The sequence below is a fragment of the Perognathus longimembris genome, chromosome 13, assembly GCF_023159225.1.
Source record: "Perognathus longimembris pacificus isolate PPM17 chromosome 13, ASM2315922v1, whole genome shotgun sequence".
Classification (NCBI taxonomy): domain Eukaryota; kingdom Metazoa; phylum Chordata; class Mammalia; order Rodentia; family Heteromyidae; genus Perognathus; species Perognathus longimembris.
The window spans coordinates 52271923-52296358 of NC_063173.1; the positions used below are offsets into that span (position 1 = coordinate 52271923).

General features: G+C 47.5%; 1 protein-coding gene across 2 annotated transcripts in view; it reads left to right on the plus strand.

Moving 5' to 3' along the window:
- P2rx3 (purinergic receptor P2X 3) overlaps positions 1-24007 on the plus strand; it is a 36252-nt gene extending 12245 nt beyond the window's left edge. For both annotated transcript variants that reach the window (XM_048361706.1, XM_048361707.1), the window contains exons 9-12: positions 21497-21590; positions 21864-21929; positions 22498-22575; positions 23302-24007. In XM_048361706.1, coding sequence (XP_048217663.1) covers positions 21497-21590; positions 21864-21929; positions 22498-22575; positions 23302-23406 — 343 coding nt within the window. In that variant the 3' untranslated portion in view covers positions 23407-24007. The remainder of the gene's footprint in view (positions 1-21496; positions 21591-21863; positions 21930-22497; positions 22576-23301) is intronic.
- Positions 24008-24436: the final 429 nt, after the last annotated feature.

The window sequence follows — 24436 nt, forward strand, 5'->3', positions numbered from 1 at the left end:
GACTGGAAAGCATTCAACCATTCAGGGTAGATAGATGGAGGGATAAATGGAGGGAAGGAGGGTGGAAGGAAAGGAGGAATGGATGGATGGATGGATGGATGGATGGATGGATGGATAGTGAGGGTTCATATCATCAGAGAGATCAAGTCAAGGATTCTGCTCAAATCAATAGATCAGATCATCTAGGTCTTATGAAATGCTAAAAACCTTCTTCAACTGTTCTTAGCTCTGGCTTATTCTTGGTGATGTCCAGTTAGCTACATTTCCTATCCTGAATTCTCTAAGCTCCTTTTGTCCATTTCACACCAGGGAATTCCATCAGTCACAGACAACAGTTATAATGATGGTTGCTTCTTTGATGCTTTTTGAGGGGAAAAAAAAGAAGTTGGGCTTTAAATATCACCTAATTATATCCAATAGTTTGAGACCTCAGCCGTTTTTTTTTTTCCAATCTGATAGAAAGGGGAAAGAGAAGAGCCACAAGTATTTAGAACAGCTGAAGGCCCTCACACAGCACTTGGCTTCCTCCTCTCTGAATTTCCTCACCTGTGACCTGCTGGTGATTTTGTGTTATCTTAAGGATGCTATTGGCCAACACATGAAATACTTTGGCTCTCTGTTTTGTTCTTTCTTTAATTCTTAATTTCTTTCTGCTAGGTTCTGATTAATTGCCCTGTTAGAAGCTGAAGTTGCTTAAAAACAAACCAACAAAACACTAATGATCAGTGAGAGAAATACATAGGAGACTTACATATTTTTAATTGTTGCATATATATATATATATATATATATATATATATATATAAAAGTTGCATGAGTTCTCTTTGTTGTAGGGGTATCCTCCATTACAATGACCTATATAATCCACCTTGATTTGCAGCTTAAAAAAATAACTTCCCAGAGGCTGGGAGCTGGTAACTCACTAATACCTTTAATCCTCAATACTCAGGAGGCTGAGATCTGAGGATCATGGTTCCAAGCTTACCCAGACCAAAAAAAGAAAGAAAGAAAGAAAGAAGTCCATGAGAAACTTATCACCAGTTAACCAGCAAACAAACAAGCAAAACTGGAATTGGAGATGTGGTTCAAGTAGTAGAATTCCAGCCTTAAATGAAAAACCCAAGAGACAACACAAGATCTGAGTACAAGCCCCAGTACCAGCACCCCCCAAGAATTAAAAACACACACACACACACACAAAACTTACCCTAGGGCTGGGAATATGGCCTAGTGGCAAGAGTGCTAGCCTCCTATACTTGAAACCCAGGGTTTGGGTCCCCAGCACCACATATATAGAAAATGGCCAGAAGTGGCGCTGTGGCTCAAGTGGCAGAGTGCTAGCCTTGAGCAAAAAGAAGCCAGGGACAGTGCTCACGCCCTGAGTCCAAGTGCCAGAACTGGCAAAAAAAAAAAAAAATCCTATAAGCTGTGTATTTAATAATTAAAATGCATATATATATATAATATTTTGAGCTTCCTTGCTCCTACTTCCTCTGAAGTAACTGAAGACCAAGGAACTCCTCTTTCCTGAAGTCTCCCTGTATTGTCCTGCTTTGCTAAATAAATCCTTGCTAAATACATGTATATATATATATATATATATGTGCGTGCACACACACACACACACACACACACGATGTAGTAGTGCATACCTGTAGTCCAGCTTGGGAAATGAAAGACTGAGCTCCATAGGAAGACTGACTCCAAAAATAAAAAGAAAAGAAGAAAGAAAGGAAGGAAGAAAGAGAAAATAAATTACACACAGACACACACACAGACACACGCACACACACACACACACACACATATATATGTTCTCTGAAAAGAAGAATTTTTAAAAATTGAAATTGCTTTCATAATCAACTCCAGAGTTTAAAAAACCATAGGAAACAACACGTATTTTAAAGTAGGTTAAAAATACTGTTTGGCTCACTGGCAGAAATTGGCATATTTATTCAGTCAGTGCATCACACTGAAATCAATACAAAAGATATTTGTATGGTGGCTTAAAAATAGTAACCCATTTTAATAAAATTCTCATGATCTGGAAGGCAAGTTTTCATCCTCATAAGTTCCCTCTGGCCTTTGGGAATTCTTCAGTCCTCCAAATAACTCATTTGTTAGGAATGCTGATAAAAACTATATTAGTTAGAACTATAACTTTTAGTGTATGTGTGTGCACGCACACACACACATACACACAGAAGTACTGGGGCTTGAACTCAGGGCCTTACAGTCTCAATTGGCTTTTCTGCTCAAGGCTGGCACTCTACCATTTGAACCACACTTCCACTTTGGGCTTTTTGCTAGTTAATTGGAGAAAAGAATCTCTCAGGTTTGTCTGCCTGGGTTGGCTTTGAACTAGGATCCTCTGGTCTCGGCCTCCTGAGTAGCTAGATTATAGACATGAGCCACCAGCACCTGGCAAAAACTGTAACTATTAAGAAGACTACCAACTATGGTGTCATGTAGTCTTTCATTTAAAGAAGGGGTTTGGAGTGCTTTGCCTAAATTTATTACACAGTAGCCACTACCTTGCCTATGCTAAGTGCCCTAGTTCTAGTCCTAAATAAGCTTGCACTGGATTTTGGGAGACAGGACAGAGGATCTCTAGGGACCCTGACAGCATACTTTCCAGAGCCTACGGGAAGGATCTGGAAGGTGTGGGCCCCTCTTAGGACCTCAAGTAACTGACGCCCACCCGAAACCTTCCAGGAGAGAACATGGAAGGAGGCAAAGGGACCTTTTTTTTTTTTAAGCTGCTCTGCTTTTATTTTTTTTGAATAATTACTTATCTATTGTCAAAGTGATGTACAGAGGGGTTATAGTTTCATACATAAGGCAGTGGGTACATTTCTTATACAATTTGTTACCTCCTCCCTCATTTCCCTCCTCCTCCCCTCCCTTACCCTCTCCCCCCATGAGTTGTTCAGTTGGTTTACACCAAATGGTTTTGCAGGTATTGCTTTTGGAGTCATTTGTCTTTTTATCCTTTGTCTCTCAATTTTGATATGCCCTTTCACTTCCCTAGTTCTAATACCAGTATATACAGTATCCAGGGTACTCAGATGAGATACAGTGATAGCGCGGGGACAACCACAGGAGGGGGATACAAGAGGATCATCAACAAAAAAAAGCTACAGTTTCACATGGCATGTTGAAAATAATTACAACAGTGATATAACACTCGTTTCCATAACATGGAGTTCATTTTACTTAACATCATCTTATGTGTTCATAAGGGCATATCTATTGGGCTCTTGTGATTCTCTGCTGTGACTAGCCTAAACCTGTGCTAATTATTCCCTATGAGGGAGACCACAGAGTCCATGTTTCTTTGGGTCTGGCTCACTTCACTTAGTATAATTTTTTCCAAGTCCTTCCATTTCCTCATGAATGGGGCAGTGTCATTCTTTCTGATAGGGCATAAAATTCCATTGTGTATATGTACCACATTTTCCTGATCCATTCATCTACTGAGGGGCATCTGGGTTGGTTCCATATTTTAGCTATGACTAATTGTGTTGCGATGAACATTGTTGTGCTAGTGGCTTTAGTGTGTTCTTGTTCGTAATCTTTTGGGGGTAGATGCCCAAGTGTGGGGCTGCTGGGTCATAGGGAAGCTCTATGTTTAGCCTTCTGAGCAATCTCCATACTGCTTTCCAGAGTGGCTGAATCAGTTTACATTCCCACCAACAATGTAGTAGGGTGCCCTTTTGGCCACATCCGCCTCCAGCATTTGTTATTGTTAGTTTTCCTGATAATGGACATTCTTACTGGGGTGAGGTGGAATCTCAATATTGTTTTGATTTGCATTTCTTTTATGGCCAGTGATGTAGAGCACTTGTTCATGTGTCTCTTGGCCATTCTCATTTCCTCTTCAGAGAAGTCTCTTTTTAAGTCTTTAGCCCACTTGATGAGGGAGCTATTGGTTCTTTGCGGTTTTGTTTTGGAGGAATTTAATTTTTTTAGTTCTGCATATATATATATATATATATATATATATTTTTTTTTTTTTTGCCAGTCCTGGGCCTTGGACTCAGGGCCTGAGCACTGTCCCTGGCTTCTTCCCACTCAAGGCTAGCACTCTGTCACCTGAGCCACAGTGCCCCTGCTGGCCGTTTTCCATATATGTGGTGCTGGGGAATCGAACCAAGAGCTTCATGTGTAGGAGGCAAGCGCTCTTGCCACTAGGCCATATTCCCAGCCCTCTGCATATATTTTAGATATGAGGCTTTAGTCCGTTATATGGCCGGTAATGGTCTTCTCCCAATCTGTGGGCTTTCTGTTTATCTTGGAAGCTATGTCGCAAAGGGACCTTTCAAAGCATGATCCTGTGATAGAAGGTGGCTCATTCCTGTAATCTTAGCTACTAAGGAAGATATGAGATATGAGGATTACAGTTCAAAGCCAGCCCGGGCAGGAAAGTCTATGAGATTCTTATCTCCAATTAACCACCTCATAAAAGCCAAGAGTGGAGCTGTGGCTCAAAGTGGTAGAGCATTAGCCCAGACCCTGAGTTCAAGCCCCAGGATTGACATGAATAAATTATAAATAGAGGATAGAGTCAGGGTGGTCTCTGACAGGGCGATTTCATGCTGCTCATCTGAATCTCACAAAGCTACTTGTGTACGAATGAGGCGTTACCGTGTGGGCAACACAATCTGTGTACTTTGGGTAGTTATTCCTCACCCACTCCTCAGATGAGAAAACTGAGGCTCACAGTACAAAATCAGTTTCCCAAAGCCACAGATATAATAAGCTTGGAAGGCTGAGTGCAAACATTTTTTTTTCTCAGTTGATCACCAACCCAAGCAGGAAGGCCAGCGATATTCACACTTGTTATTCCTTGTGAGAGGGGGTGGGGATGGATTTTTCAGCATAATACTTGCCCTGGCTGGCTTTGAACTACGATCCTCCAGGCTTCAGCCTATGAACCACAGGCTCCTAGTACATTTACATATTTTATGAAGACTCTTTCCAAGCACATTGAGGATGCATAGGTTGAGATCATCTGGAATTTTAGTGGGCGGAGTTTATTAGCATTTCTAAAAATAAGAGCAGTGGAATCTCCAATGCAAGCCAAGTCACTGGTGTGCGTGTGGGTACAAGGAGGCGTCCGGCAGCCTAGAAAGGAGCTCTTAGCTCCTTGGTGCTCCCGCACAGGAACTGTAAGCTAGGCCAAGTATTTGCTGCACGCGTGCGTGAGTTGCATGAGTGTGCATGCATGTATTGGCAGGTGAGTGGGTGGGTGTGTTTGTTCGTGGGTGAACGTGTGAGGCCGAGTAAGTGTGTGTCGGTGTGAGTGTGTGTGAGCACACAGGGATTGATGGTGCGGTGACAGATTAATAATACTGTATCTGTCAGGGTCTCAGCAGGAAAACAGATGGCACATGCAAATTGGGTAATTTGAGGAGACTTTAATGAAGGGACTGCTTTGAAGGTGTGGGCAGAGGGTAGGGTAACCACAGAAGACATCCCAGGGGCCTGGGGACAGTAACAGGACCTGGGTTAGTACCACCGGATCTGAAGGGGCGAGGGAAGAGGCCATTGATGGAATCGGAGCAAACCAGAGGCAGGTGACACAGGGGCATGGCCTGGGACTGTCACCTGTAGACAGGGCTGGGACGTAGCAGTCCATGAAGACAGCCAGGGCAGGGAAGAGGATAAATATAGAGCGAGTACCATCATGGAGAGAGGGGGTTCAGTCCAAAGTCCTAAGAACATCTCATTTGCGAAACCAAAGCCCCTCCACTAACTCATGCAGGTTCAGCCTCTTTGCCCCTCCCCCCCCTCCATGACATGCCATATTGCCCAAGAAAAATGCCTGGTTCACAGACGGAGCAATCTTGCAGGCTATTTCTTGACTTTATTTCTAAAAATAGGCTATAAATGCCTTCTCAGAATCATCAGTCTGAGCAAGACTGATTGCTACAGTAATGGGGGGGCTCCTCCCCCCTGCCTTCCAAAATGCTCCCACCGTAGGCGTTTCCTTCCAGTCCTGTTCCTGTGTGTTTATTTATTGACTTATTTTGGAGGATGGTATTAGAATTTGTACTCAGAGCCTTGCCCTTGCTGGGCAGGTGTGCTACCACTTGAATCACACCCCAGCCCCTGTGTGTTTATTTTTAATTCCAGGCCTTTGAAGCACTCCAAAAGCTTATCCCCTGGCCCTCAGATGAAGAGTTTCTCAAAAAGCTGAGCACCTGTGGCTCATACCTATCATCCTAGCCACTCAGGAGGCTGAAATCTGAGGCTTGAAGCCAGGTCAGGCAGAAAAAGTCTGTAAGATTCTTGTCTCCAAATAACTACCAAAAAAAGCCACAAGTAGAGGTGTGGCTCAAGTGGTAGAGCACCAGATGTGAGTGAAAAAAAGCTTAAAGAACAGGGGCTGGGAATATGGCCTAGTGGCAAGAGTGCTTGCCTCCTATACATGAAGCTCTCGGTTTGATTCCCCAGCACCACATACATGGAAAACGGCCAGAAGGGGCGCTGTGGCTCAGGTGGCAGAGTGCTAGCCTTGAGCGGGAAGAAGCCAGGGATGGTGCTCAGGCCCTGAGTCCGAGGCCCAGGACTGGCCAAAAAAAAGCTTAAAGAACAGCACCCAGGCTCTGAATTCAAGTCCCAGGACTGGCACTAACACAAACCAACAAACCAGGCCAGAGGTCCACTCATTGGTGATTGCAGGAGTGCTAGGGGGGAAACAGAGCTGTTGTGTACAAAGCAAGGTCTGATTTCTCCATGTCTCCTCTGAGACAGCTTTGCTACTAAAAGGCAATGAGATTTTGGATTTCCTCTCTTGGTGTCTGGAACCAAAAACAAAACACACACACACACACACACACACACACACACACACACACACACACACACACCCTTTTTCAGATAATAGATGTTCCTTGGGCAGGAGGAGTTTCTCAGCAATCATTCGGTGTTAGAAACATAGCACAGCAGCTTTCAAGAAGTGTGTAGATTTGGCTCCCTTCTGCTCGCAGGCCCAAGTGAGCCAATCAGTTAAGATCCTAGGCAGATCGACAGAGACAGCATCGAAGTGCGTCCCTGGCTTTGATCGTTCTCTCTACAATCTGGGTTCTTCTCCTTCCAAAAGCCATAAAATATGTGTTAAAAAAGCAGCCATGTGGGCCCATCATTTCCACAGACAGGCAATGCCACCCCCCACCCCCTTAGCAGAGCACATTTGCCTCCTCTCCCCCATATTCCTCTTTCTTCATCATTTGCAATAGGGGGATCCAAGCCTAGTGCCTCCCACTTGCTAGATAGGGGCTCTACCCGCCCCCCCTTGAATTCTAATCCCAGCCCTTTGTTTTTCTGCTGGTTTTGGTGGTCCTAGGGTCTTAAAAACTCAGGGCCTCCCAGGAGCTCAAGGACTCTACCATTTGAGCCAACCGCAGCCTTTGTTTTTCTTTAGTTATTTTTTTCATAGGTTCTTGTGCATTTGCCTAGGACAGCCCTTGGCCACCATCCATCTGTTTATGCTTCCCCCAGAGATGGGATGACACATGTAACCCACCACACCCAGTTTATTAGTCCAAGTGAGGAGGGAAGTCTTTCTAACTTGTTGCCCAGACTGGCCTCTGGGGTTCTAGGTAGCTGGGTTGCTAGGCATGTGCCACCATGCCTAGCCTTTACTTTGTTTTTTGAGGCAGGGCTTTGTTAACTTTTCCCAAGCTGGCTTCAAACTCACAGACTTCCTGCCTGTCTCACCTCCTGAGTAGCTTGGGGTAAAAGCATGAGCCACTTCGCCTGCCTCTTTTGGAGGTGAGACAATGCTAGTGCCCCTGGATGCACACAGCCCTGTATGGAGTTTACGTCTAGTCTGCTGTCCCAGCAACTATTTAAAAAAATAAAATTCTGACACCCTTTGTGCTCTCACCAAGGAGCCAGAGACTCAGCAAGTGGGTATGATCTCCCAGACCCTGAAGAGCTAGAATTTTCCAGATAGAAGTCTGGGACCGGAGGAGGGGTTCCGTTTTTCTGTCCAAGATGACACAGTATTTGTGCTAGAGCTAGGATCCAAACCAAAGCAGCTGGGTTCCAGAACCTACGCTGGCGGCCACCTATAAGTTCACAGGGCCGGTACAGCTTTCACTTTACAGGTAAGGAAACCAAGGCCAAGAAGGACACTCTCTAAAGCAGGCAGCTCAGGCAGCCCTCGGGCACAGCTTCTGCCCACGAGTCTTATGACCTTCCTTTGCCTCATTAATTACAGATGAATTAATAGTGTGTGTGTGTGTGTGTGTGTGTGTGTGTGTGTGTGTGTGTATGTGAGTACTGAGGCTAGAACTCAGAGGCTAGGCACTGTCCCTTAGCTTTTTTGCTCAAGGCTGGCTCTCTACCACTTGAACCACAGCTTCCCTTGCAGCTTTTTGGTAGTTAGTTGGAGTTCAGAGCCTCCAAGACTTCCCTCCCTGGGCTAGCATCGAACCACAGTCCTCAGATCCTGAATACCTAGGATTAATGGTGAGAGCCCCTATCCCTGGCTCCAGGCCATATTATCATTTTGAAGAATCAACAACAACCAACTTTTTCAACGTCTGCCTTGGAGGATGATGAGGTCTGTAGACTCCTGAGTAAAGCAATTTGGCTCTGGAGCATTCTTGAAGGTATGGAGGCCCAGCCAGCTCTAAGGATGTGGCCCCCATCCCAGATGCAATAGTCTGCCAGGAGATATTTTCCTATCAGTACAAAATCGAACTGTAAACGTGTATTTTGCGGCTGGCAGAATGACTTCTCAGCCAGGCAAAGCTTTGCTAAGAACACCACCTCCTGCACGTGGAAACTTGATTTCCCAGGCGCCCAAGTTTTCCCTCACAAGTTAAACCGGATCTACAAGTTTGTTGCTGTTTTCCCTGCTGCTGTTAACAGTTACTGGTCCCTGCTTCAGGAAGGGAGTTCCCACCACCCTACCAGAGGGAGGAGGGACCTTTTCAAAACAGATGTCTCAGAGCTCCTAAGGGATTTATACATGGTGATTTTTAAAACTAAGAAAAAAAATCCCCTCTTCATTCAACAAGCCATTTATTGACTGCTGATTTGTGCGCATGATAACCCAGCACAGGGAGAGGTATTTTTCAGAGCTGGAGCCGTCCACAAGCTGCTCCTGTAGGCCTTGTGTTTCCTCATGCGGGAGAGAAGTCAGTAATTAGGGAAGGGTGTTGAAGGTGTCTCTGGACTTTCAGTTCGCTGTGGATTTTTTTTTGGCCAGTCCTGGGGCTTGAACTCAGAGCCTGAGCACTGTCCATGGCTTCTTTTTACTCAAGGCTAGCACTCTGCCACTTGAGCCGCAGCGCCACTTCTGGCCATTTTCTGTATATGTGGTGCTGGGGAATTGAACCCAGGGCTTCTTGTATATGAGGCAGGCACTCTTGCCACTAGGCCATATCCCCAGCCCCTTGCTGTGGATTTTATGGCTGGCAGAGAGATGAACAAAGCTGGTTCCTATGATCAGAGTCTTTCTTCTAGTGCAAATAATAAACTTTAACTCACGTGACAAAACTGTTTATACATACATATATTCATGTATACGTGTGTGTGTGTGTGTGTGTGTGTGTGTGTGTGTGTGTGTGTGTAGCCGGCCCACGGTCCTACATCCATGGGACCTACAGTCAACCTAATGTGGCTCAAAGATATTTGGAAAAATACTTACATCTGGCCTGAATAAGAGAAGACTTCTTCCTCCTTCTTATTTCCTAACCAATACAACATCATTGCAATTCTCGCATAGCACTGACATCTCATTGAGCATTTTAATCTGCAGATGATTTTAAGTAAACGGATGTGCATAGGCTATACGCAAATACCACATCTTCTCCAGCCCCCTTGGCACCGGGGTTTGAACTCTGGGCTTTGTGCTTGCTAGGGAGGCACTCTTCTGCTTGAGCCATGCCTTCAGCCTTTTCTGTGACCAGGGTCTTGCTTTCTGCCAAGGGTGGACCAAAACCTCCTCTAGATTAGGCTTCCCATCATGGCTGGGGTGGCAGGTGCACACAGCCACTGTCAGCATCTCTTCATTGAGATGGAGTCTCAGGAACTTTTCTGCCTGGGCTGGATTAGAACCACAACCCTCCCAATCTCAGTCTCCTGCATAGCTTCAGATGGTAGGCAAGTACATATCCCTGTGCCCAGCTATAGGTTGAGAAGTGACCTCACAAACTTTTATTGCCTGGACAGGCCTCAAATCTCAGTTTTCCTGTTCTCAGCCTCCCAAGTAGCTAGGATTACAGGCATGAGCCACTGGTGCCTAGCTACCAGGCTATTTTTATAAAACAAAGGGACATTAGCATCCGTGGATTTTGGTACCCACGGGGGTTTCTGGAGCCAATTGTCCTGTGAATACTGAGAGATGACTGCGTTTTGTGCTGGGACAAGCCAAGACCAATCAAAATGCCTTGCTTGCCATAGAAATCTAGCTTGATTTTAAGCAAGCATCATCCCTTCCATGGGCCTCAGTTTCCCTCCTTTGCAAAATGGACTGGTTAAAGAGGATCCTCTTTAGAGCCCCTCCTAGCTCTAATAGCTTAAATCAACACGCGTGGGCGCCTGGGGAAACTTAAGCTGTTGAAGCGTGCACTATTATTTATAGACCTATCACATCGCGATGGAGCTTCAACCCTGCCCAGCAGACGCCCATGTGACAGATGATTTATTATGGTAATTGACGTTTGTACTTACTCATCTTTTATCTATCCCTGCTCATGGCACGAGGGAGCACACACGTGAAGCAGCTCAGTGCTACCCGGCTTCAGAGTTGCTCAGGGAAGTGGGGGGGGGGGGGCGGTCACACACGGCCCAGGCATCCTAAGGGAAGGTGCCAATCAGTCAAGCAGGGACAGGAGAGGAAATGTACACCATAGGAGCCAATGAGAGAGCTGAGGCAGGCGGGCAGGGAGGAACATGGTGGGCCATTACCAGCCAGGCCTAGAGGCATGGGAACCTGGTGTTGAACTCTAGGGGGTTACTGAACAGGATCCACAGTCACAGAGACACAGCCTAAGAACAGACGAGAGCACTGAGGCCCCCCACTCCTTCCTCCCAGCCACCCAGAAATCCACAGGCAAGGGGCCAGAGGGCACAACCTATAGATGTCACCTGCAGCTGCTCTGGCCTCCAGAGACAAGTCCACTGGCCAGCTTCCTTTCGTGTCTGGACTCAGTAGCCCTTCTAAGTGAGCCCAGCAAAGCTCCCAGCCCTGCCAGCTCAGCCTCACCTGGGCCCCTACTCTTCCTCTTTCTCTTCCTTTTGCTAGCTCATCGCTGCAAGCTGCCTGGCATCTGTCCTTTCCTCTGATATTGAAGCATCATGGAGTCACAGACATGCTGATTTTTCTTTGGCATCTGGGGTGCTTTCATAGGCACCCCAAGCTCTTCTTGGGAAAGCAGCAGGCATAGGCAGAAATTTTAGAGTCAGGCAGTCTAGTTCAAATTTCAGTTGTGCCCCTGGCAGATCAAGTAACCTGACAATTGCTACACTTTCTTTTTATTTCTTATCAGTCATGGGGATTGAACTCAGAACCTGGGTGCTGTTTCTGAGAGCCTTTTTGCTCAAGGCTAGGACTCTACCACGTTGAGCCACAGCTCTACTTCTGGTTTCCTCCTGGTTAATTGGAGATAAGACTCTTACAGACTTTCCTTCCCGGGCTGGCTTCAAACTGCGGCCCTCAGATGTCAGCCTCCCGAGTAGCTAGCATGACAGACCAGGGCCACTAGCACATGGCTACACTTTCTTGCCATATCATCCACCAGCTCAGGTAAGCCTCTCAACAACCCAACAGTGGCTACTGTTGGCTCCACCAGATGAAAGGGGAGACTGACAACTCGAGATTGACAGGATGGCTTAGCAAGATCACATAAATTAGTAAGAGGTGAAACCTAGAATTCAGTGCATGTTCCCTCCCCCCCCCCAACTTCCCCTACCCCAGGGGCTGCTTCCCACCAACAACACCTACTTTCCCACCTAGCCAGCTGCCAGATCTAAATGTTTTCTCTCTGGGAGAGAAACCGCCTGTTGTTACTACCTTTCTCTAGCTCCGCTTGCCAAGTTTGGAGAAGCTTGATGCCACAAGAGAAAACCCAAGGCTAGTATTGGTAGACTCAGCCTTTGGAGAGTCGTCGAGGTTCTGGCCAATGCTGGACAGGGGTTTTCACAGCCTCCATTCTGCACCACTAAGCTAGCTCTCCCAGAGGAGGGGTATGGATGGAGAAGAAAACAAAAACCCTGATTTGTAGTGTCCATGATATAAATATTCCACTGTGGTCCATGTCAAGCTACAGTGTGAAGTCAGTAAAAGTGGATGTGTATGTGTGTGTGTGTGTGTGTGTGTGTGTGTGTGTGTGTGTATGTATGTGTGTGTTGTTGTTGTTGATGATGATGGTAATGATGATGATATAGACAGTTCTGTCATGGACCCAGACACAAACACTTGCAACTGTCTCTACTCTCCAAGCGCTTCCTGAAAACATGTGGCATTTGCTAGGGGTGGTGGTGCACACCTGTAATCTCAGCTACTCAGGAAGTGGAGTTAAGAGGATCAAGGGTCCCAGGCAACCCAAAATTAAAAAAGCTAGCCAGACCCTATCTGAGAAACAAGGTAGGTATGGTAGTACATGGAGTCCTGGTTCTAGAAGCAGGTTCTAGAAGCTTCTGATCCAGAAGCAGAGATAAGAAGAGGATGGCTGTCCAAAGCCAGCTGGGGCCATTAGCTCAAGATCCTATCTGATACAAACCCAAAGCAAAAGGACTGGGAGTGTGGCTCAGATGGTATAATTCTTTGAGCTTAGTCCCCAGTACCACATAGAAACAAACAAACAAATAGGTCCTTAACTGGGCATTGGTGGCTCATGCCTGTAATCCTAGCTACTCAGACAGCTCTGATCTGAGGAATGTGGTTCAAAGCCATCTCAGGCAGAAAAGTCTGTGAGATGTTTATCTCCAATTAATCATACACACAAAAAAGCTGGAAATGGAGCTGTGGCTCAAGTGGTGGAGTACTAGCCTTAAGCAAAAGGATCTCAGGGACAGTACTCAGGCCCAGAGTTCGAGCCCTAGGAGTGGCAAATACTATAATAAGTTCTTGCCCATGACAGACTTGAAGTTCTGCCATCCAGAAAATCTGTCCATCCTCTTATCTTTTTCACCCTTAATTCTCCACCCTTCCAGCCTCTGCTTAAGTGTCACTCTCCTGCTAGCCTTGTCTGCCTCTCCAGGATGAATGTCTTCACTCAACTGTGCTCTTAGCAGCATGTCCTCACTCCCAGCCCTTCTTTATGCCGACCACAGCCATTTGTAGAATTGTATGAATCATGAATATTCATGAGCAGTAGAGCTCATGAGGTGTGTGCTCTTAAGTATTTGCTGAAGGTTCACAGAATGTGAGGCTGTCAGGGGCTGAGTGAGCCCTATGTAAAGTTCACAAGGTTAAGAAGTGAAGGGAACAACCCAGATAGAAGCTGTGTGTGTGTGTGCGTGCGCGCGCGCGTGTGTGTGTGTGTGTATTATATGTGGGCAATATGGGAAGGCAAGGGGCGTGGCTAGAGCAGCAGTGTACAGTGGGGAATGGAACCTGCAGGTGAGGTCAGAAGGGTAAGTGGGTAAAGCTGGGAGTGGGGCTTATTATAGTCTAGGCCAAAGTGTCACTCATCCTTACTGAGGCCCATTAATCCATCACATGAATGGATTATCCCATGTATGAATGACCTCAATGACTCCTTAAAGGTCCTACCTAGATCTACCACTTTTTTTTTGCCAGTCCTGGAGCTTGAACTCAGGGCCTGAGCACTGTCCCTGAGCATCTTTCTGCTCAAGGCTAGCACTCTACCACTTGAGTCACAGCGTCACTTCTGGCTTTTTTTGTTTATGTGGTGCTGAGGAATGAAACCCAGGGCTTCATAAATGCTAGTCAAGCACTGTACCGCTAAGCCACATTCCCAGCCCAGTTCTACCTCTTAATAAATATCCCACAATAAGAACATCATGACAAACCATATTCAAATTTCAGAACCAGCTAAGTTCGGGCTCTGCAGCTGGATTGACAGTTTAAATCCTAGTTTCACCCCCTGCCTCTTGGCTTTGTGACTTTAGATGAGTTGCATAATCTCTCTGATCCTGACTTCCTCACCTGGAGAGCAGGAAGAACAGCAGCAGTTCTTAATTTCATGGGGGTGGTTGTGAGCATGAAATGAGTTAATAAATTGAAGGCACACAGTATGTACCTTCTGTTCTGGCAGTTATTGGAGGCCAGTATCACTGTGTCAGGAGTCAGGAAAGTGTACCCATTAAGGTCAATGTAGATATTATTGCCTTATTTTATTCTGATCCTACGATCCCAATGCCTCTGACCTCCTCACCAGTTCTTATTCTGACTTTTAAGGTAAAAAGCTTGCCTAGGGAGAAGAGACTTGTTTCAAGAGAATCTATAACGTTAGCTACTCGGGAGGCTGAGATCTGAGGATCACTGTTCAAAGCCAGCCCAGGCAGAAGAGTATCTGAGACTCTTACCTCCACTTAACCATCAAAAAACCAGAAGTGGGGGCTGGGGATATGGCCTAGTGGCAAGAGTGCCTGCCTCATATACATGAGGCCCCGGGTTCGATTCCCCAGCACCACATATACAGAAAATGGCCAGAAGTGGCGCTGTGGCTCAAGTGGCAGAGTGCTATCCTTGAGCAAAAAGAAGCCAGGTACAGTGCTCAGGCCCTGAGTCCAAGCCCCAGGACTGGCCAAAAAAAAAAAAAAAAACAAAACCAGAAGTGAAGCTGTGGCTCAAGTGGTAGAATGCCAGCCTTGAGGAAAACGCCAAGGAAGAGCACAAGGCCCTGAGTTCAAGCCCAAATACTAGCACAAAGAGAGAAAGACAGACAGACAGAGACAGGTGGTTTGTGGTTAGTGATGAAGGTTTGTGGACACTATCATGAGGTATTTGATGTGAGAGAATGTGTGTCTTTGTGGTGACATTAGGAGCAGAGAGAGAGAGAGAGAGACCCCACTCCCACATTCAGTCCTCACAGGACTTTCTTAGAGGCTTTATTACAATCAGTGACCCTCTTTCTGTGTAGCTACTCATACTCTGCTCATTGACAAATGGCCTCTCCTCACTGAGCCTCCATCTTCTCGGTATAGAACCAGGGGAGGGGGGAGGGACAGGGCAAGCATTGCTAACTGCTGTGACAAATGAACCCTCAGCTCAGCAGCTTAGCACCAGGGTTTATTTTGTGCTCATAGAGCAGCACATTGTGGATGGGTCGGGGTACGGATCTCCAGTCATTCAGAGATCTTGATTCAGTCTCCCCCAGGGCCCTCAGAGATCTCCCCTAAGTCCTGAACAACTGGCCACTGGTTGAGGAAAGGGGACAACGAAGGGGCCACTGTGCTGAACCAACTCAGCCCAACATGACGAGCCTTGCTCCATTCCATTCCATTGACAAGAGCTAACCATGGCATCCCCACTAGATAAAAGGGACAAGGAAGAGATGTCCCAGAGTGTCACAGGGAAAAGGTGATCCAGACCCTGGAGACCACTGAGCTGTCCCGGCTGCAGGGCTGGGCCAGACTGTGCTCCCGCTGGCCACACAGAAGCACAGAAGTCAGGACCCAAAGTCCTTCCCTGGTCTACGCTCTCTCCCTCCTTCCTGAGCTCTGTCCCTCCTCCCTGGGCTCTGTCTCTTCTCCCTGAGATCTGTCCCCACTCCCTCCACTGTTCCTCCTCCTTCCACTGTCCCTGTTCTCTGCGGTCTCTCCCTCCTTCCTGTGCTCTCTCCCTCCTTCCTGCACTCTCTCCCTCCTTCCTGTGCTCTGTTCTTCTTCCCTGTACTCTGTCCCTCCTCCCTGGGCTCTGTCCCTCCTCCCTGGGCTCTGTCCCTCCTCCCTGGACTCTGTCTCTCTCCTCCCTGAGCTCTGTCCCTCCTCCTGGGCTCTGTCCCTCCTCCCTGGGCTCTGTCCCTACTCCCTGGGCTCTGTGCCTCCTCCCTGAGCTCTGTCCCTCCTCCCTGGACTCTGTCTCTCTCCTCCCTGAGCTCTGTCCCTCCTCCTGGGCTCTGTCCCTCCTCCCTGGGCTCTGTGCCTCCTCCCTGAGCTCTGTGCCTCCTCCCTGAGCTCTGTGCCTCCTCCCTGAGCTCTGTTCCTCCTCCCTGAGCTCTGTTCCTCCTCCCTGAGCTCTGTCCCTCCCTTTGGAAAAGAGAATGCATTGCTGCCAAGCCTCTTCCAGGGTGGGTGGCTGGTGAGATAATGATCTTACCATAGTTATTGCCTCTTGGAAGGCAGGTGCTGGAGAAAAACCAAGTCCGCTCTGATTTCTCTCCCTGTTCCTTTCACAATTCTTCCCAGGATAAATTTAGCCAGCTCTCACTCTGAACAGCAGCGCCCAGGATGATGTCGTCATCGTGGCCTTCTTCTTCTTCTTCTTCTTCTTCTTCTTCTTCTTCTTCTTCTTCTTCTTCTTCTTCTTCTTCTTCTTCTCCTTCTCCTTCTCCTTCTCCTTCTCCTCTTCCTCCTTCTCCTCCTCCTCCTCCTCCTCCTTTTCCTCCTCCTCCTTTTCCTCCTCCTCCTTTTCCTCCTCCTCCTCCTCCTCTTTCTCCTCCTCTTCTTCCTCTTCCTCCTCCTCCCTCCTCCTCCTTCATGTCAGAGTGTTCATGGTTTTGGAGCTGCACACCCAACACCCAACCCTTGCCCTGCTCCCAACATCTGTGACCCATTCTTTCCCTCCAGCCAATGAGTATCAGGTGCCACAATTTTAGACAAGGGCCTTGAATTCTCCGAGAGTATTCAGTAGTGTGAGAACGCCTAGTTTAAGAAGGGCCTTGAGACCTTGCATAAAGACGCCCTGTATCCTTAACAGCTACCTTGGAGCTGGAGGGAGGCTGGCTCCGAGTTCCAAGTACGGGCTTTGCAGTTGTCAGCACAGATCAGAATCCAGATTCAAGCAAGTTACATTCTCTCGTGTCTGTTCATCTGTAACATGGGTCCACAAGGGTGGTTCTTCATGAGATTAACCAAGATGCTAACTTATATCATGAGGGTATAGAGATGGCCATAATTGTTAACTGTCAGGCCAACCTGAAAGTCACAGGGAGGACTTTCCTCTGCCCATTCCAGGTCCTTCGTTTCCAGACTTTTGAGATCTCCTGAGAGGTTCTTGGATCTGGCCAATAATCTGGACATAGAAATGATATCCTTTCAGATGCCTATGTTACCATCTTCCTACTACTGCATCTTCAACTCCTGCCTTTTTCATATATGGAGCCAATTTCTCCTGCTACTTTCTAGAATAAAACTTACCAGAGTTAACCACAATTTCAACCCTCAACTCTTTTCCTAACTTCTGAGTCTGTCTTTGGGCCAAGGGACTTCACTTCCTTCGGCTTCATCCCTGGGCCGCCCTTTTTTTTAAAATGATTTATTTATTAAACAAAAGTTTTTTGACAAGGTGTTGTGCAAAAGGGGTACAGTTACATAGTAGGGCAGTATGTACATTTCTTGTGTTATATTACACCGTGTTTTTCTTTCCCTTCCCTAGGTCAGGTAGATACATATACAATACACAATGTACCAAGAACATATACAGTAGCCACGTGGCCTACGCCAAAGAAAATTCGCCTAGGTCTTTAAATGTAATGTCTACAATAGGCAGTATGTCGACAATAGTCTTATAAGAATGTACATACATAGCTTTTGAGCTATTGTGATCCACTGAGGTCAGTTTTTGACCTTTATATGTTGAGTAGTTGTTTGGTTTTAGTTACATAATGTAGGGTCGCTGACCCAAACCTGTGGGAAATACCATATGACAAGAGGTTTCTGGTTTCACAGACCTAGTCTCTACTGTCTCCCCGTCACCCCATCTTAACAGTCATATATCAGGGAGATCATGCCCCTTCGTTTTCTGTGTTCTAGGCTTGTCTCGCTCAACATTATTTGTTCAAGTTCTGACCATTTCCCTGCGAATAACAATATTTCACCATTCCTAATCACTATTTAGTATTCCATTGTGTATAGGTACCATATTTTTTGGATCCATTCATCTGTGGAGGGGCTTCAGGGTTGTTTCCATATTTTAGCTATTGTGAATTGTGCAGCGATAAACATGGAAATACAAATGTCTTTTTGATATCTTGGGACCTGCTGTTTAGGATAGATGCCTAGAAGTGGAATGGCTGGGTCATAGGGTAGGTCTATATTGAGCTTTTTGAGAAACCTCCATACTGTTCTCCAAAGTGGTTGTACTAATTTGCACTCCCACCAACAATGGGGAAGGGTTCCTCTTTCCCCGCACCCCCTCCAGCATTTGTTGTTGCCTGAGTTCAGAGTATAGGCCATTCTAACTGGAGTGAGTTGGTATCTCAGGGTTGTTTTTATTTGCATTTCCTTTACTACCAGGGATGTTGAACATTTCCTCATATGTTTCTTTGCCATTTTTATCTCATCTCTTGTGAAGTCTCTCTTTAGCTCCTTTGCCCATTTCCTAATTGGTTTACTGGGCTTGGAGGGGCTTAGTTTTTTGAGTTCTCTGTAGATGACAGATATTAGGCCTTTGTCTCTTGCTGTATTAGTAAAGATCCTTTCCCATATCGTTGGCTGTCTTTCTGTTTTGGTGGCTATGTCCTTAGCTGTGCAGAAACTTTTTATTTTGTAGTAGTCCCATTTGTCGAGTCTTTTCCCTATTTGTTGTGCCCCTGGGACTCTATTCAGGAAGTTCCTTCCTGTGCCTATAAGTTCTAGCGTCTTTCCTACTCTGTCCTTCAGTAGTTTCAAGGATTCAGGTCTGATATTGAGGTCCTTGATCCATTTTGAGTTGATTTTGGTGCATGGTGATAGGCTTGGGTCTACTTTGAGTTTTCTGCATATGGCTGCCCAGTTCTCCCAGCACCAGTAGTTGAAGAGGCTATGTTTATTCCATTGTATGTCTTTAGCTCCTTTGTCGAATATCAGCTGACTATAAGAGTGCAGTTTTTTGTTTTGTTTTTTTTTGGCCAGTCCTGGGGCTTAGTCTCAGGGTCTGAGCACTGTCCCTGGCTTCTTTTTGCTCAAGGCTAGCACTCTGCCACTTGAGCCACAGCGCCACTTCTGGCCATTTTCTGTATATGTGGTGCTGGGGAATTGAACCCAGGGCTTCATGTATATGAGGCGAGCACTCTTGCCACTAGGCCATATCCCCAGCCCGATTTTGTTTATTTGTTTACTTGTTTTATTTTTGTTGCCAGTCCTGGGGTGTGGACTCAGGGCCTAAGCACTGTCCCTGGCTTCTTTTTGCTCAAGGCTAGCACGTTACCTCTTGAGCCACAGAGCCGGATTTTTTCTATATATGTGGTGCTGAGGAATCGAACCCAGGGCTTCATGTATACGAGGTGAGCGCTTTACCACTAGGCCATACTCCCAGCCCCTAAGAGTGCGGTTTTATTGGGCCGCCCATTTTTACCCTGCACCTTTTCCTCTGGAGAAGATCCTGTGGTTTGTCTTGTTTGTCCAGCCTCTCTTCCTTCAGCAGGATAGCTCACAGGAAAATAATCAAGCTACCTTCTTCTCCCCCTTTTCTTCCCACCCCCCAAACTTTGCCTCACCAAATAAGAGCCCATAGGGAACAACTTTCTGGGTCAAGCCCTTCCTCCCCAACCTTTGTCTCACCAAATAAGAGCCCATAGGAAACAACTTCCTGGGTTAGGCTTTCCCAAGGGAAGTTACCTCAACAAATACTTTGTAGTCTCCAGCAACAGGGGCAGGGCTCAGCAAGCTCTGGCCATGCTTAGGCACAGGCAGAGACAGTAAGTATACTGCCTATATTTCTATACTCCTTCTTGACCCAGATAAAGCTCTCCAAGCCTGGGTTGCCCACTTTGCAAAGTGGGGAGGGGTTAAGTTAGGCATCCTACAGGACACAGGAATGATCTTATTCACAAAGGTGCACAGGGGGTAAGGGGAAACAAACTGGTGAAGACCACTGGGACTGGCAACATATTGGAAACTGCTGCCCTATGTGTGGGAGTGGGGGGAAGTAGGGAGGGAGAAATGCAAAGAACCTGGTTGAAGATGAGGCTACAGGAAAGACCCTGCTCTTGGCCTTCAGTGGATAATAAGCAACTGCTAGAGACCTAGAAGACTAAATTCCCTGACCTTTCTGTGTCCCATCCTCTCCTCTTCCACCCCCACCCCCTTTCAGGCACTATTCTCCTATTGATACTTTCCATTGATGGATCTGAGTGGGACCATTGGTGGAAATGAGGCCTCAGACCAGCCAGGCTTGCAGGGCTCAGAGCTGGGCAGAGAATGGGGGGGGGCAGATAGACTCTGGGGGTCCCTATGAGTCTGCCTTGAAGAGTTGATCTCAACACTCACAGAGCTTCCTGCAGACATGGTAGCTGACACTCTGAGGCCACGTCACAGGAAAGCAAATGGTGAAGCCAGGCTGGAGATTTGTTCTGTCCAACTCCAGGTTCCCGCTGCCCAATGACAGCCAGAACACTGGAAACCATTTCATGCTTCAAGGTGACCTTTTCCCTCCCGTGTCTGTGGTCCTCCAGTACTGAACTGCTTGGGCTGAGCAGTCCTTCTCCACACTGCACAGTCTCCAATGCAGAGGTCCTGGGGAAGGAAGGGTACCACATTGCTCATTGCCGAATTTTTCGACCCCTCTCCCCACAGAGAGAGACTGGGAATCAGTGAGACCCAGGACAACTCAGAGGGTGTCAGCCAGCCCTGATAAGAGCAGTGTCAACCGCATGCACTTACAGATCTTTCTGGGCTCTTCCAGCCCCATCATCACTTGCCAAGGATACTGGCACCAGAAACTGACTTTACATCCAAGGGACATTTGCTCAAAGAGATTACACCATGTGAATGTTAGCATTTGGGTTATGATAGCAAGTACAGTGGCTTTAGAAGCCAAAAGATGAATGCAATTCGGATCTCAAATCTAGTCTCTGGCAAGGTCCCTTTCTCCCCATAGCCCTCTCCACTCTCCGTATTGAGCACCACCATCCCCCGTCTCTGGTGAAAATATAATGTGACTGTTCTCATAGTCACAAAGTACGGAACACCCAGGGGCCAAATCAGAGAAGGGAGAGGGGACTAAGTCTGGGGCTTCTGCACATCAGCTGGGTAAACCCAACTGGCCAAGTGACTGAAGTCCTCAGAGCCTCCTTTGGAGAAGAGGACAGTCACTTCCCTCTCTCATGGTACTGTCATCCAGGGGAAGCAACCCGAGGTGTCTGAAAGCACTTTTGTCAACAGCTCCACAGAAGCAAATGGATTTCATTAGCACATAGCAGCAGCCAGCAGCAGCCAGCAGCCGCAAGTACATCCTGAGGGTTGACTGTGTGCTTAACCCCCGTTGCCTGTGGCTCTCACACTATTCTCCTGGCAGCATGGGGAAGCAGGACTTTTGTACTGCTCCCGCTCACAGATGAGGCGCCCGAGCCTTGGGGAGATTAACAACTGGCCCCAGGTTGCCCAGGGCTCAAGCAGGACACCCACTTTGCCTTTGGTCCCCCAGATTTGCCAAGTACTACAAGATGGAGAACGGCACCGAATACCGCACGCTCCTAAAGGCTTTTGGCATCCGCTTCGATGTGCTGGTTTATGGGAACGTGAGTCCTGGGGCCGAATAAAGGGAGTGGGCCAAGGAGGGCATTGCAGGCAAGCTGGTGGGCCCCGAAGAGGGGATGGGTATGCTGCTGGCCACCGCTGGCCACATCTCTGTCACCTCACAAGTGCCATGAAAGACTGGTACCCGTTGTCCCATCAAGAACCCTGGTGACCTCATAGCATCTTTGCCCTGCAGCCTAAGTGCAACCTCAGGCCTCACCCCAACCTACCCTGCTGGGTACTGTGCCCCATGTCCTCGATCTTTGTGCCCCCAGGCCGGCAAGTTCAATATCATCCCCACCATCATCAGCTCCGTGGCAGCCTTCACTTCTGTGGGAGTGGTGAGTTCTGCCCCTCTCATCTCTGACAGGCAGCCAGGCAAGGTGGGACACAGGCAAGCCCAGCAGGCTGAGTGTGGCCTCATTAAGACCCCCTCTGGCTGTGTCAACCTCTAGCATCTGCTGAGTAGCCCTGGTTTGAACATCTCCATCGTTACTTGCCAAAGTTCATGATGTCCCAAAACCAACTTTTGGTTTCCAGGAGGCACCAGCCTATAAAGGCTGGGGGAGAGACTCCAGCTTTGCAAAGACCCTGAAGTGTCTTAGCAAGAAACAGAGGCATCTAGCCAGGCAGGGACACAGCCCCATCCCTCCAGGTCCCCTCTGCTTTCCCTACCAAGGCCTCGGTGTATATGATCTGGGGTCATACCCAGGAGCTAGGAGGGTGGGCATCCTGCAAAGCCTCTGAGAGGAAACATAAGCCAGGCCTCTCTGGAGGACTTTCCCTCTACTCCTGGCCTACTATCTGTTCTACCCAGGGCCTGGCCAACTCCGTGTCCACTTAAGCCCTGCTACTTTGCTCCTACCTATCCCTGGTGGCACCTCTGAGCCTCCCCTGCCTCTCCTCCAGGGGACCGTTCTCTGTGACATCATCCTGCTCAACTTCCTCAAGGGGGCCGATCAGTACAAAGCCAGGAAGTTTGAGGAGGTGAGTTCATGCTGTGGGGTGGTGAGGATAGTGAAAGGCAGGGGAGAGTGGGCAAGGAGGGACATTAGACATCAGCAACTCTCAGCAGCTCACTTTCTTAGGTCTTCTGAAGTCAAGTTCACTGGGCCAGTGAATACATAGGGTCCATAGGGTCCATACAAGAGAGGAGTTGATTCTTCAGAGAACTTTGGGAATTCTACGGGTTGTCACTATCAACAATCCCATTCACTCACTGTCCTCTCTCCACTGGGGGAGATGGGACCAGTCTTGCAGGAACCAGTCTTGGCTCGGGTTTCTGTTTGTCCCTAGAGTACCTGGAAAGAGTCAGGATGCCCAGATTTGCTCTAGCTCCTCTGATGACCAGGCTGTGGACCCCATTGCTGATTCTGTCAAACAGGTTACATGAAATGATCTTGCCTTGGCCAGGCACCAGTGGCTCACACCTGTAATCCTAACTACTCAGGAGGCTGAGCGCTGAGGATCACGAGGCAGGAAACTCCATGAGACTCTCATCTCCAGTTAACCAGAGAAAAGGCCAGAAGTGGAGCCGTGGCTTGAGTGATAGAGCACTAGCCTTGAGGGGGAAAAAAAGAAAAAAAAACTCAGGTCCAGCACTTGGGCTCAGAATTCAAGCTCCAGGACCACCACCCCCCCCCATACACACACACACGCACAAAAGTTCTTGTCTAAAGTCAGACATGACAATGCCATCCCTTCTGCCTGCAGGTGAACGAGACAACACTGAAGGTCACTACCCCAGTGGGCCCCAGGGACCTGGCCACTGAGGAGAAGCAATCCACAGACTCGGGCGCCTACTCCATCGGTCACTAGGGCCTGGCTAGGGCCCAGAACTCACCCTTAGGCTCCAGATCTCCCAACAGGGGAACCCTACCTGGGCAAAGTGGGGAGAGGGAGGAAAAAGAGGGGCTCTTATTTCCTGTGGCTCACCCCTAGGCCACAGATAAGACACAGTTGGCTGGGTCCCATTGCTCCAGGAGAAGGTAATTCTGCCTATACTATGCCCTGAATTGTCACCTTCACCCCTTGCATGCCCCATCTGCTTCCTGGGACCCTCCCCCCCCCCCCAGGGAAGCAGCAACCAAGTTAGCTCCCTCCCAAAGATGATATAGATGATAATTGTAGTCCCATGATGGCCCACTAAGTGCCATGCACTTTAATATGCACTATCTCCGTTAATCCTTAGAAGAATCCTATGAGGTAGATACCCATTCCCCCATTTTGAAGCTAAGCTGAGGCTCAGTTGGAAGAAGATGGAATCATTCAGCCCAGAAAGGGAGAAAGCTGGGATCTGAACCTAGGTCTGACTTTACCCATACCCATGAAGGAACAGTGAATCCTCTGAGTATGTGCTCTGTTACCCTGCCCTGTCTCCCTGCCCACGATTAGGACAATAAAGAGTAAATCCAAGCTTTCCCAGAAACTCAGATTCCACTAACTGGGGGACCAGTGTGTTGGTGACAGAAGGTCTCATCTCTGACTTGGGTGGGTTGCAGATGCAGAAAACTAGGAGTGACTCTCAGTGGATTTTTCTTATTCTTTTTTTATAATTTATTTATTAATTAAACCATTTTTTGACAAGGTGTTGTGCAGAAGGGGTACAGTTACATAGTAGGGCAGTGTGTACATTTCTTGTGATATCTTACACCCTGTTTTTCTTTCCCTTTCCTAGGTCAGGTAGACATATATACAATACACAATGTACCAAAAACATACAGTAGCCACATGGCCTACGCCAAAGGAAATTCACCTAGGGCTTTAAATGTAATGTCGACATTAGACAATATGTCGACAGTAGTCTTATATGAACGTACATACATAGCCTTTGAGCTATTGTGATCCA